Source organism: Euprymna scolopes, chromosome 34, assembly GCF_053919585.1.
Source record: "Euprymna scolopes isolate OS-2025 chromosome 34, ASM5391958v1, whole genome shotgun sequence".
Classification (NCBI taxonomy): domain Eukaryota; kingdom Metazoa; phylum Mollusca; class Cephalopoda; order Sepiida; family Sepiolidae; genus Euprymna; species Euprymna scolopes.
In genome coordinates, this window is record NC_136515.1 from 29,922,984 (window position 1) to 29,938,609 (window position 15,626).

General features: G+C 31.3%; 1 protein-coding gene across 1 annotated transcript in view; it reads left to right on the forward strand.

The window, feature by feature from the left end:
- LOC145259150 (protein SDA1 homolog) overlaps window positions 1-6,793 on the forward strand; it is a 167,055-nt gene extending 160,262 nt beyond the window's left edge. The window contains exons 20-22 of the mRNA XM_080116859.1: window positions 1,848-1,932; window positions 3,260-3,418; window positions 6,687-6,793. Of these exons, the coding sequence (XP_079972985.1) occupies window positions 1,848-1,932; window positions 3,260-3,418; window positions 6,687-6,737 (295 nt within the window). The 3' untranslated portion in view covers window positions 6,738-6,793. The remainder of the gene's footprint in view (window positions 1-1,847; window positions 1,933-3,259; window positions 3,419-6,686) is intronic.
- The last annotated feature ends 8,833 nt before the right edge of the window (window positions 6,794-15,626 follow it).

Here is a 15,626-nt window from a genome sequence, read left to right on the forward strand (position 1 = left end):
ATAAGTGTCTGTCTGTGTGTCTGTCTACATTTCCCTACACAATATCTCGTTCAATTTTCAGTCTACAGACTCGAAATTTGATATACAGAGTACTGAGATTTGGGAAAATCTTTGTCATCGGTTTTCGGCCAGAAATTTGGCTGTTAAGGGGCCAAAGTTCAACGATTTGACTTTTGAGAACTCTACCAAACTCCTCTGCCAATTTTGGGTCTAAACACTTAAAATTTGAGATATAGATTCCTTGGACATGGATCTAACTTAATAACTTGATTTGAGCCCAAAACAATAAATGTTAAGGGGTCATAATAGGGATCAAAGTTTTTTTAAAAAATGACCACTACGGTCTCTACCAAATTACTCAGACAATTTCTGGTCTAAACATTTGAAATTTTACAAAAAGGGTATTCAGAGATAGGGCAAGCATTTTAATCGGTTTGGGTCAAAAATTTGAGCTACCAATATATAAATGTATATACGTATGTTTGCATGTCTGCCTAAAACTTTCGACAGGCGACGGAGTTTCACAAGATCTGTATCATTTTTAAGCTCGACCTTTCAGACGATAAATATTTAAAAATTGGCTAAAAACATTAATTTCTTCACCTTCAACTGGGCACTTTTCTACAGGAAGGGGTCACTTTTTTGCCAATGTTGTCAAAAGTCATCCCCTCTTTTCGATTGTCTAGCCTTAATTTAAACCTACGTCACTTCCGGTTTGACAGTGGTCATAACAGCAAAGACATCAGGTTTTTCTCCCATTCTTTTCCTCCTTCGCGATACGGGTTCTAGCCTGCCTTCCTACTACCATTTTTTTTTTTTTTTTTTTTTTTTTTTTTTTTTTTTTTTTTTTTTTGCTCAACACCCGGGCAACGCCGGGCTGAAATGCTAGTATATATGTATATATATATATATATATATATATATATATATATATATATATATATATATATATATATATCTGCTACAATTGAATAATCAAATAAAAATCGAAGTAAAGGTTACAATCTCAGTAAATAATTCTTTTGAAAACTTCTTATCGATTTGATATTTAGTCACTATTTTCTACTTATCTCTTTTCAAGTCTTAGATAAAAACGTATATTTTTTTCTTTTTGATAAAATGTCAAGTTTACTCTTATCTTTTATGCCCCAATAATATTTGTGTGTGATCAGCTTGATATTCAACCACCTCTTGTGTGACAGCACTTAAGGAGGAAATGTGAGTGAGGAAGGGGGTCTACTTAAAGAAGATAGAAAATGCAGTAAAATCAAATTCAAATGTTTGTAGAAAATATATTTCCCACACCATTGCTAATAGTTAAACATGAAAAGTTTAACATACATTGTTGATATTCCTGAATCTACCATTCACAATACTCTCCCCTCTCCCTAATAATTATAAATGTTCACTAAGTATTGTTTTCAAATTGATTAACATAAAAAGTTCATAGCTGAATAATTCCCATCTATATAATAAATCACTTTTCATTAATGCAACCATGATCACCTTTTATTTTTGCAATCATACATTCTTTCACAGAATGAAAGACTAAATAATTTACTATTTATCTGATAGTGCTAAAAAGTTTTTATTTAAATTATTTTCTATATAAAAAGTTATTAAAATTGTCTCAATTGTCAGTGTTCATTAATCATCATTATCATTAATAACATTTAATGTTGAAAATCATTGTTATTAATGATATTTAATTTCGAAATTCATAACAGAAATTTCCTTTTTTTTTATCCAATTTTTATTAAAATATCTTTGATTTGCATGGAATGCGGACAAATATGCAAGATTCCTAACTGTTCAATGTTTTTGTTTTCTATCATTTGTATTTTCAGAGGAGAAATTCTTGATATTGCATCAATTGAAAACATCCACAAGAGAAGAGCTCATGATAAAGACTCTCGGCTTTCAACTGTTCATGTAATGTTTATTTGTGATATCTTTTCATTTAATTTTTTTTTAATTTAACATAAAACAAAAGACTGAAATTTGTACATTCATTCAGGCTGATTAAGACAAATGTAACAACTTTTCAAAAGAAAAGCAAATCTGATTTAATTTATAATTGATGTATTCTCTAAATTCAATTTGCCAAATACAACTTTTGAAGAAACTACTCTGAGCCTTCACGACAGCCTCCAGGCAAGATTTGCAACTGGAACATGCAGCTTTTACTTGGGTTTTAAAAACTTAACGATGGTCAGTTTGATCCTGGTAATCAGCTCATTCATAGTGTTGCAGGCAGTTAGGGTTGTTATGTTTGTCTCTTGCACCTCACATATGAGCTGCAATCAGGGACAAAGAAGAGAGTTGAAGTCAGTGTCTCTGATGATACTGGCATAAACAGAGCTGGAAGGCAGAAAATAACCAAATATCAAGGTCTTATCTATAAAACAAAATGAAACTGGAATCCATCATAGGAGCAATCAAATTCATGAAAAAGAATTTCAAAAACTACCTGACAAATATATGCAATGAACCAAGCGCAAGAGAGATCCAAACAACTGTGCTAAATAAAAGGACAGAAAGGATCCTAAAATGATCTCTTGGTTGAAGTCTCTGAAATAGTCTGACATTTGATAGAATGGCCGATGGGGCAAAAACAAAAATAAGCGAAAAGAAAGGAGAAAATAATCTTAGTTATCAGGTTGATAACTCTAATTATATCCTTCAATTAAATTTATAAGTTATCCCTCTTGTTGATTTTTATTTTGGCATAATTATTTTAAAATGTGTCATATTGTCTGGGCCAGACTTAGTAATTTTTAAATTGTAGCTAAGTAATTACGATGTCAATAACAAATGAAAATTGGTTGGTTAAAAGCAAAGTTTGATTTGTCAGTTTAAATCCTATTTGAGTCTGATTTTGAAAATCTGACAAGATAATTTTATTAGTTAGATTTACTTAACTATGTATCTCTTATCCTTAGCTATACGTTTTTCTCTGTAGATTGTTAAACCATCTAAATACTTGTTATTTAACCTGACTCTAAATAACAATATATTTACTCTGCTGATTTTTTCTTCTAAGAGATTAAACCATAAAATGTACATTTTATCACCTGCTCATTTTTCTTTTATTGGCTAAACTGACATGTTCAAACTAAATTATTGCAGCAACCATTTGAGCAATCTAATATGTTAACAGTATTTAAACTTGTCGTAAAATAAATGGAATTCGGATAAAAGATTTGCAAATAAGGTTGGACTATTCAAACTGAGATATGTTTTGTGTTGAATTTTTCAGGCGGGCAGAACTGAAAGGGACTTGTTTGGGCGTGCGAAACCAAAAATGAATCCAAATGCCAGTAAAACAAACAAAGAAAAAAAACGCAGCAAAAACTACATGATGGTTAAACACAAACTGAATAGCAAGAAAAATAAACGATCTTTCAAAGATAAACAGGTGAGAAATATTTTTGTTCTTTTCAAGAGTTTCTAGCTACTCCATTTTTTTTCCTTTTCTTGGAGATTTTTTATCTGATCTATTTAAACAATTTTTGAAACACGTTCTATTTTTATTGAAACACGTAATGGCAATCATTCCATTTGCCTCATTGATGTGCATTTCATGCGTTATTTATTATTTTATTGTTTTGCTTTCATTAAAATAAAAATAGATAATCTTGCTTGATGCCTCATATTTTACTAATCCTAAAATGTGAAAAATGTTGAAGCAAGAATCAAAGTAAGAAAGATTATAACTTATTGTCCACATTTTATTGGTATACTCCTGTCTTACAAATGTAATCAACTCTGCAGACTTCACTGGAAGAAGCAAAAGGCAGAATATTCGACCCCAATTCCTGTGCTATTCTTTTTTGCCAATTCTCCTTCAATCAGTGACATAATTCTGTAAATTGTTTTTAATACATTCTTCAAACCAATATACCTCAAAATATAAACAATGAAATATTTATTTTTTCACTTTCATCTCAACCTTGAAGTTATCAAAGCAATCACAGTCACATTCCAAATGCCATCTGACATGCATCACGTTACCATCTAAGTTATAATTCTTATTTACTATCCTGATTTTTCAATAATTCTTAAATGGATTTTCCATATCTATCAATTTTGCTAATAAGTAAAACCATATCAAGTTCATATTGATTCTTGGTCCATTCATTTGTGGTAGAACTATATGATGTACACTGGAACTTGACAAGCTTACACAAACTGTTTATGTGCATGTCATGCATCAGTTTGTTCATTTTCCTTTTATTGCTGTTCACTGACGATCCAAACTATTGAATAATTGAGAGTGAAAAAGTATTTATTGGTATTGCTGGCTCAGAGTATTGGTCTGTAAATATTCCCAGCATAAAATTCTTAAAACCATTATCTTTCAGATAAGAAATAAGCAAACCCATTACAATAAATATAAAATTCTTAAAAATGCTTATTCAAATAAAAAATAAATGCTGCTATTCAATGACTGCTGCTTCCTTTAGCCTCTAATCCCCTAATAAATGATCTGTGTTGGTAACTTTGTGTAAGGATTAAATAGTAGAATAAACTAGACAACTAATCTAGGAGAAGGAAACTTTCAACTAACCGTCATCGAAAGTGTAACATTAGAATTTTAGTGGAATTGAATATACACATTAGAAAGGCATTTCTTGTAAGACATGGAAATGATTAAACAAAATGTTTTTTATAAACTTTAAAAGTTAAGGTAGAAGATTTAATTTAAAATTCATCAATTTTCAAAATTCACTTTTATAAACTCTACAAAGAAAGGTATAAACATTTATTTTAAATGGAATCTAAAAATTACCTTGGATTTATTTTATTTTGTTATGTACATTTTGTTACACTTTTTAAAGATTTTTAGTTGAAAATTATATATCTATATCATTAATTTCTAAATAATAGATTTTTTTTTTAGTTCAATAAAATGTACATAATACAAAATAAATCCAAGATACGTTTTAGATTCATTTTAAATAAATTTTTTATATTTTATAAAAATGTACAAAATTTCAAATGAAATTTTGTACATTTTTCGTTATAGTCAGCTACTCTACTTCCTAACTTCCAGCATAGTACTACCAGAAGCGGTGACGAGGCAAATCAGTTCATTAACTTTTTTATTCTTCAGTATTTCTATTTGGAAGCAATTTATTGAAATGAAAAAGAAGAGTTATTTTTATCTATATAATTTTGTTAATGTTTATTGTATTCTTTTTCAATAATGTTCTTTTTTATTTCAATAAATCGTTTCACAATAGAAATACTGGAGAACAATGAAAATGAAGGAACTGATTTGCCTTGTCACTGATCTCGGTAGTGCTGGAAGTTTTGAAGTTCTCTTTCCTGCAACCTCTTTCTCACAGAAGAGACGTTGCAAGCCTGTTCTTGATTTATTGTTATTTTCATGGAAAGTGCTCGTCTGAGCTCCAATCTATGGTCCCTCCCCAGCCTGACTTTCACAAAAAAACTCATCTAACTGAAACCACTATCAATAATTTCCCCCACTCTTTATCTGTGCCTAAACCTAAACGTACATTCCACGAACAAAGCTTCTTTCTTAGAACTTGCACGCTTGTGGAACTTTGTTTTTGTTCTGCTTTCCAGCTGACTACAATATGGTTGTCTTCAAGCCCAACGTAAACAAATTTTTGATGTGTCATCCCCTTAAGTAATCCAATTTATCAAATTTCCACTACTATCGATTACTACGACATGTTCCCTTTGACCACTGTACACTCATCAACCCTTATCCTCAGGGGGCCTTTAGGCCTTGATAAGTAGTGACTCATTTGTAAAAAAATAAAAAAAAGTTATGTTTTTGGGAGTTAAGATCGGAGGATTGAAAAGAGAGGATCGCTGGAATCGGCGTCGAGGGAAATCTTCATGCTGTAGTAATGTGGCATTTGTGGTTCTAAAAAAAATATTCCGATCATGAATAACGAATGTATGTGCGTTCGTCTTTGAAGTCCAGGTCCATAATTTTGTCTTGTCATCACCAACACAAAGAACATTGTTCTCCCTCACATATGTGCTCCCTATGATAGACACCCACTATTAAGTTTATAATATAATGACACAAACAGCCTTCATCCAACATATACGCGCATATTGGTCATATACATGATCTTGGTCTCTCTTCTATGCTTTTCCTGCTACATAACATCTGGTCTCTCTTCTGTGATCCCGTGTGCAACATTATTATGTATTAATAATTTATTGTTCTAGAGTTTGTTTCGGATTATTGATTGAGACCATAAATAACAAAGTAGTGTAAGAAAAAGTGTGCTTAACATATTTCTGTTAAAACTTATTTCTTTATCTCTCATTATCCTAGAACTCATTTGTGTTAAAACCAAGTTTCACACAAAATTTAATAAATAAAACAAAATTAATTTCATAAATGAATAGTGAAAAAAAAATGCGCTACTGAAAATTAAGGATGCCTCCAGAGTACTATTAAAACCAAGTTACTAATCCCCTCCTCCCCATCTGAAGAGAAAATATTTTTTTATGTGAGCACTGAAAAAAAAAAAAAAACTTGGGAGGCCTCTAGAGTGCTACTAAAAGCAAGTTTCTAAGTAAGTTAAAATGCTGAATCCATGAACGTTTATCTAAATTATGCAAAAATCTACTACAAAAATGATTTTCTGGTCAAAATAGCAAAACTGACCAAAATTTGTTTTTTTATTTCTTTCTAGGTTGCTCTACGAGACGCTTTGTTGAAAAAGCAGAGAACAATGCGGAAATAAAAACGCTGAAAAAATTTCTGTACAGTTTGTAAAATAAAAAAATATCACAATCCAGACTAATGGCACATAATGGGTAAAAAGTTATTCTCCACTATATAATAAAGACCAATGTGTATTTGCATATAAATATAAATCTATTCTATCATACGTTAGTAAAATAAATAAAAAATGTGACTTTTGATAGGCCCTGCACAGAACCATTTTAAGTTGTAAGGGAGAAAGCAAATAGCAAGTTAGACAACATCTGCTATCTGAAATGAATATCAAAAAGAAATTCACCACTTAAATTAAGTCAACATGAAGTATTTTTTTTTATAATTTAGGTCATCAGAAATGATAATCTATACATGAAAAATTAAATTACTAATATAATTCTTTAATTTTATATGAATATTAGAGCAAACATTAGCAAAGTATTGTCATTTTTGACAAAAGGTGTATATGAGTTATAATATTCCAAATGGTAAAGATTCATTTCTTTAACTTCACTTAAAATATTAATTCAATTTTTATTATCATTTATGAGATTATATCAATTCATTTCTTAATAACCAAAAGTTAACTGTTTTCTATTTCATTCATGCAAAACTAGAACTATCTAGTGTTTTGTCTGAGAAATAAGAAAAGTTGAAAAGTGGGACATCTTTCTTTTGGGATAAATACTTGACATTATCAGATCCTTCCTAGACAAGAGAAAAATCCAGATTGTTTTTGATGGCAGTACATCTAAACAACATGATATTAACACAGGTACACCTCAGGAGTAGATCCTTGGACCTTTATTATTCCTGATATTCATAAGTAACCTCCCTGATAAAATTGTGTCCGAGATAGGTATATTTGCTGATGACACCACACTCTATAATAGACATTAGAGGAAAAACAAATGTCTGAAACCCTCAAAAATGACCTTCAGTCTGTAGTGGAATAGGGTCATAAATGGATGGTAACATTTAATGCTATTAACACTAATCTTCTTTTCATTAACAGATGCAAAAAAACCTTCTCAACCACTTATTGCCTTGACAAATAACATCATTTCTGAGAGTTTGTCATTCAAACTTCTTGGCTTAACATTCACAGGCAACATGAATTGAAACAAATACATTGAGGACATTGTCAAGGCTGCTGCAAAGAAGATGAGGTCCCTATACCATGCTAAGAAATTAATTACACCAGAGAATATTCTATATCTTTACAAAACCACAATTCACACATGTGTGCAGTATTGTTGCAACTTTTAATTAATCTGTTATAAAAAATAATCAAAAACAAATTATTTATCGAACTGAAAAGACACAGAGTCCTACTAATCTTTTATGCTAAAACAAATTCACGGAATTTCACCATAATTTGCATATATATATAAATCCGGGTGTGTTGTGTCATAAATTTGTGCAGTATGATGATATATGAAGACCAGGAAACTGTTGGTGTTGTCATATTAGAAGAATGGATGATGGTTCTTGTAATCGTTTCCAGAACTCATTAATATTTACATTGTAAGGATTTCATTGAATTTACACTTCTTGGATTTGTAGATGTAGAACAGTTGAAGTAATAGGGTAGACCATGGAAGAATATTGGCAGAATAAGTGATAAGAATGGGCTTATACACACAGACGAAAAAACGCTTTGGATAATCACAGATTTCAAGGTAGTTCTACTAAAATAGCCATATTTTTTAAACCAAAGCACTTCAAGTTTTCAAATTACTACTGTTTTGTTCGGAAATGAATATACTTTCAAATGAATTAATAAATATGAATGTACATTATATATTTTAAGAGTTTTAAGCAAATAAAGTGATAAAAATGTGAACGTCATAAAATGGCGTTTTCGGTAAGGTTTTGTAATGACCCCCCCCCTGTTTTCTAAAGGTCCGTACCGTGATTGTATGAAGAATTTCATCATGAAATTTGGGAAACAATCAGAAGAGGTGTTAATCTTAATACTGTCAAGTGTCCGAAATATTTTTGACCATTTCTTTTTTTGTTGTGTTAAAAATAAGACTTTAATATGACGAGTATCGAACATTTTGAAAAAAAAATTCTTCGGACACCCAGTAGTAAGTAAATCAATCTTTTTACTATCTTTATCAATTAAAAGTATTATTTTATGTTGAGTAGGACCACGGTAATTGATAATTTAAAAGGACCTGCCCGAAAAAAAAATTGTTTCTATTTCTCGAATTTGGTCAAATGAAGTTAGTATTACTAGAAGCAGCAGCAGCAGCAGCTCCAGCCTGTAGAATCAGCAATAGCACAGTGTAAACAACGCGTTCTTTAATTTTTATTCAAGAACGAATTAAGAAAAACATGAAAATATGAATATAAATGTTCTTATGTTTAATTAGAGCTATTTTGTTATCAGAATAACATTAGTTTAGAACTATTCGGTTTTCAGAATGTATAATAACAACAATCCCAACCAATTCGGCATTATGAATCTGTTGCAATTTCTCACATTTCTCGTCAAATTTAAAAACATGGTTAAAAAAAAAACAAAATAAACTTTTGTAGATATATAGCTTGCATGCACTTTTATTCTTTAAATTAGTTTTGAACAGCGAATTAAAACAATGTTTTACTGCGAACAGCCACAAATGTTTTTTTTCAAAATCAAAATAAGTATCAAAATCTCGTTTATACATAGATTCGAAAAAGTTGTCAAAAAACAAATATGTAACAAATAAATGTTATCAAAGGCAAGATAAGTTACTTTTCTACCTAACTGGATAATTTTCTAGTGTTTTTATTTAATGTAACATGTTTATTCAGCTCGAAAAATGTACAGTGTTTACCGATGTATTGGAAAATTAAAAATGACGCCCGGCCCGACTCTCTTTGACACGGTAAGTTTGAGAAAAGGAGTTAAAAATAAAAAAACTATACAAAATACTGTTAAAAACTCACAGAATATATGTCAGCCTATGTTACGGTAACATATATTGAGCGAGTTTTTAGCAGTATTTTGTCTACTTTTTTATTTTTAACTCTTTTCCCCAAACTTACCGTTTCAAGAGAGTCGGGCGCCATTTAAAATTTTCCAAAACATCGGTAAACACTGTTTTCAAGCTGAATAAACATGTTACATTAAATAAAAACACTAAAAAAATTATCCAGTTAAGTAGAAAAGTAACTTGCTTTTGATAACATTTATTTGTTATATATTTGTTTTTTTTTGAATCTGTGTATAGTAATACAAACCCTCAAAATCTATATCAATATTCTTGAAATTTTAAAAGCAGTTAGAAAACACATCAAACTACAATTAGGAAGCTTTTTATTTCGTTATTTTTTTTTTCTACTTATTAAGCGAAAGATATTTTTACAACCTGCTCCAGCGTAGTATAAACGGCCTATGGAATTAACACCTTCAACCTCGAAAATAGAAATCAACAAATTTATGGAATTTTCTTTGACTTCACCTCTAATCCAAATTATGTGTGGCAAGTCTCCTCCTAAAACACTCTTTAACCCTAACAATAACACTAAGTTCGAGTGGCAAGCCCCTCCCCCCCAACAAAATACCTCTGTAAGCCACATACAAGCATCTAAAACAAACAAACAAAAAATAGATCCTTCCTTAAAGAAAAATACACATAAAAATAAATTGGTTAACTGTCCTAAAATGCTAGAATGACCAGGAAATGGTGAATTATTTACATTAAATTTTTGTGAAACTAACCGTTCCCCCCTCTAATATTGTTTTTGTTAGCTTTGTCTCTGTCAAGTTTTCAGTATGTTCACACATAATTTTCCTTAGCCCTACAATTAATTCAAAGTCCGAATGGCAACCCTCCCCATATTCTCATTGCATAGAAACCCTCTTAAAACTACACATAATCATCTTAAAAAAAAAAAAAAAAAAAAAAAAAAGCATGCATATTTTCCCATAGAAAAAAACAAACAGTTAACTGCCCTAAAATGCTAGAATGACCTGTAATAGGAAATTATTTTACATTCAATTCTAAAATAATTTGTTTATCTTTCATTAAAGTTTTTCATGGCATTTTATACTTAATTTCCTAAAAAGGTAGAATCACATTTTGAAGGGGTGATCAGAAGGAGTTGAGTGGGGTTAAACAGAAGGTGTTAATCTACAATAATACCAAAGAAATATTTCAATATATTCATTTTTAAATGGTCTTATGTTTAGATTTAAGTTTTTTTTGTACATAAAGCACATTACAATTCAACTTTGAGTTCTCCAACTTCTTTTCTGTTTATGGATACATGGCATTTTTAAGGAATTGCTGCATATTTATGCACATTACTGCAGATTATTTGGAAACCATAAACTTTGGGAGATTTTCAGTTGCATATTCTGATTCCTTGTACAAAAATACACTTATACAGTAAATTTCATTTTTTAGTCTTGTGTTTTAACAAAGATATGACATTTTTACTGAAAAAGTAGTGTAAAAAATGTGACGAAACGCATATGGTCTTAAAGAGGGAAAAATATCCAAACGTGTGAGGCACAAAAATAGCCATAACTTCCTTAATTTTAATCAGATTTTAAAAATTTAAAAAGATTCTTTCTTAGCTCATCAAGCTCTTTCTATGCATACAAATATTGAAATATTTCAAGCTATTTCAATTTTTTCATGTGTATTGCTACTTATACAACTACAAGATGGATCAGGATGAAGATATGCAACATAATGTTTTAAATTTTATTAAAAAAAAAAGTAAACCTTTCATTTCATTTGCATCAGTTGCAATAGAGAAAAGAATAGCTGAGAAAAGATCCTTTTAACTTTGCTGTGTTGCAACTGATGCAGTTATTCTTGAAGTAAAAAAAGAATACTTGTAAATTCAAATTTTTGATTGGTGGACACAAGTTATCAAATCTCAATTATTTTGATGACATTATGTATGACAGTGTTTAAACAAAAAAATGTTTAAACTGAGTTGATAACACACAGACAAATGTCTGAATTCACACAGAAAACAAAGAAGAGAAGGAAATAAAGAAAAATTTTGAACTGTGTTAAATGCTTGTAGGGTTTGTAAAAAAAAAAAAAAAAGGATTGATAAGAAATATTCTGTTTTTTCTCCAAGAAAACCCGAGTTGTTTTCTGTGCAAAAAACTAGATTTGATTTGATAATAAATTCACTTTTCCCAAGGAATTGAGAAAATAAAATCGACTGACGTTTTGATTATAAAGTAATGGCTTTTATGCAGGCATATTAACCATTTCTCATTGAGAGTGGTCTTGTCAGAGAACCATGTTCAGACAAAATCATTAGGCCCTTGACTAATATTGGTCACAGGTATAATCAATAGCATGTTGTTATTCAATTTAACTGATTATGGGCAAAACTCAAGAAGCTGAGCTGATCTCAAGGAGAAATTTGGCTATCTGTTTTATTTTTATTATTATCATAACCAGAATATTATGGTCTTGACCAATATCTGAAACAAGATGCTGCTGACCAAGCTTTTCCAAAATATATCAAGTGGCTGTCAGACCAACAGTATGGGTTTAAGCAAGTCTGTTCTACTGCAGATATCCTAACTGTAATCTCAATGTATATACTATTATGCACTGGATAAAGCAGGGAAGACTAGAGCAGTAGCCTTAGATATATTTAAGGCCTTTGATAGGGTATGGCACGATGATCTTCTCATGAAAATCAGATCCTATGGTATTACTAAACGAATACTTAACATAATTAAATCCTTCTTAAATAAGAGAAGAATTCAGATTGTCCTCGATAGTCGTACGTCAAAACAATATAAATGTGGGTGTACATCAAGGGTCGATCCTTGGACCTTTATTATTCCTGATATTCATAAATGATTCCTTGATAAAATTGTCTCTGAAATGGGTATATTTGCTGACAACACCATGCTCTATAACAGGCATGAGGAAAAATGAATGAACATGTATCCAAGGCAATGGTGGAAACCCTAGAGGAAGGACAAAAATGGTCACATTCAATGCTGCCAAGACTAAGCTTCTTTCCTTTAATAACTACAAGAAACCTGCTCAATTACTAATAGCCATGGTTAATGATACATTACCTGAAAGTAATTCATTCAAACTCCCTGGCTTAACGTTCACAGGGAACATGAGTTGAAACAGATACATCGAGAGCATTGTTAGGGCTGCTGCAAAGGAGGTAGGCTCTCTCTACCGTGCTAGAAAGTTACTTACCTCTACAAGGCCATCATTCACCCATGTATGGAATAGAGTTGCCAAATTTGAGCTGGTGCATCTGCTACTATTCTTTCTTTCTTGGACAGGGTCTGAAAGAGTCACCAACCTACTAAGTCTTACACTATCAGCTAGGCTTTAACCACTGTCCCATCAATGAAATTTTGCATCCCTCTGCTTATTTTACAAGTATTTTAATGGTAGATGCTCCAATGAACTACAAGTTCTTGTCCCCCCTCGACGTAAATACTCCCAACAAACCTGACAAGCAGCAAAATCCATAGTTGTAAGAAAGTCTTCTACTCTAATAGTTTTTTCCCTAGGACGGCTAGACTTTGCAATTCCCTTCCGGGTTCCTGCTTCCCAGACTGGACTGACATGCAGAAGTTCAAGTGTAATATAAACAGACATCTTGCTGCTCAACTCCCTACCACATATTATCCCTGAAAATTATGTCTCAGATAGTAGCCCCCATATGCCAAAGTGGCACTGTGCCTGGTTTGAAGTGAAAATGCAATAATAAAAAAAAAAAAAAGTATCACAAACTGCTTATGAAAAGCTGAAAGGGACCACACATTTACAACGATAATTGTTAATTTAATTATCTGCCAATAAATCCTTTACTGGAGTTGAAATCTTGATAGGGAATAAAATAAAAGAGAATTGTGATTTCCGTGATCAGCTCAAAGAGGGGGAGGAACCTTCTATTTATTGTTGCAGGGAGAGATGGAAAATAGATGAAGAAGAAAATGAGGCCTTAGTCATTCATTGTCTAATAATGTATTCTCCAGAGTTGGAAGATGTAGAATATTACTGATAATGTATGATCGAGAATTACAAGTTACATTCTATTGGGAAGGGGTGGTGTAATCTCCAGCTGATTCTCAATATAAATCGATGCATAAGTGAGCTTCAGAGACTCGCTTTGCTCTTCTCTGACTCCATACCATTGAGAGACTAATCCCCGTACTTAAGGTTGAAATCACTAAACTTGAAAATTGCCCTGGTTGCGCTTTACTCACCCACTAGACTCTTTGCTGTTAAGAGACTGATCCTTGAACTTACGGTTGAAATTGCTAAACTCAAAAATCGGCCAGGCTTTACCAAAGAATACCATCCAAATATGAATATTAAGAGCCTTAGTTAAAACTTGTGAAGAGTCAGTGTGTACAATTTTTCAATGAATAATTATTGTTACTTTATCCAAAGGACTAATCATTGGAGTGTTGTTCTTTCATCTTTTGGTACCTTTGCTCCCTAGTGATATATATGTTGATGTCCAGTGCCAGATAATTTACTCTTCTGATCTTTTGATAATGGAGGGGGGAGTGGTAATTTATCGTATTAAGACCTTTCAACACCTGTGGCCTTTGCCAAAGTGACTGCCAGATATTGAGTGATAAACCAGGACTCAGAATGGCTGAACTTGGTACTGTTACTTACTGAACCGCGTAGGAGAAAAAAGACTCCAAGTATTTTGTGATTTCTTAAGTCTAAAATGGCCAAAGATTAACGTCAAGGGTGTGAATTCCATATAGAAACGTTGATTTAATTGGAATAAAATAAAATATGCATCAAATGCGCTTGAAAGCCAAATAAAAAAAAAACAACATACTAAGTATAGCTCTGAAATATATTTTTGTTATGAATTTCAAACAAATAAAATATTTGTTTATTTTCCTAATATTACGTGATTTGGCTTTCAAGCGCACTTGATGCATATTTTATTCAAATTAAAACAACGTTTCTATATGGAACTCACACCCTTGACGTTATTCTCATGTTGCCTATGCACAGTTCAAACATGTCAAAATACAACCGATGAGATACAACGCGCAGCTCTTTACAAACAGACTTTTCTTTCTCCAACTTTGCAACATGGCAAGGAAGAAGAAAAAAAGAAAGAAAACAACATACTGAGGATGGAGTATAGCTCTGAAATATATTTTTGTTATAAATTTCAAACAAATAAAATATTTGTTTATTTTCCTAATATTACGTGATTTGGCTTTCAAGCGCACTTGATGCATATTTTATTTTGGCCAAAGTATGTTTGAAAATTAACTGGTTTGAAGATCAAATATGTGACTACAAACTAAATCAGCATAAGTTTTAAACAAAAGATAAATAAAATCACAGATTGATGCATTTAACTATTTAGATGTGCAAATGACATGAAACATTACAACAGCACATTGTTTGGGAACAAAAAATAGCTTCTCATTTGAAGCCACATATTGTATATGAAGAGATTCTAAATGTGTATGTAATTCCAGTACAAAATAACAAATGAGATAAAAATGTGTGGAATTAAGTGTTCATATCACAAAGATGAAACTCACGTCTATATTATTTACTGGACTGCGTAATAGAAAAGGGATATATATGGACTCTAAGTATTTTCTGATTTCTTAAGTCCAAAATGGCCAAAGTATATGTCAAGGGTGTGAGTTCCATATAGAAACGTTGATTTGAATAAAATATGCATCAGTATGGACATGCAAAGCGATCAAAAGAAAAGAAGGGGTGGTGGAAGAGTGCAGAAAAGGATGGTATGATGATGCATGTTCTTTGCCTTTCAGATCAATCAGTCAATTTAACAAAATAACTGAAAGATTTTGAAAGCTTGTTTTCTGCAAGATACGGCGAAAACGTTTGTTATATTTGGAGTCCTTCATTTGAATTGAAACATTGTTTTACTGCAAGCAACTAAAATATTT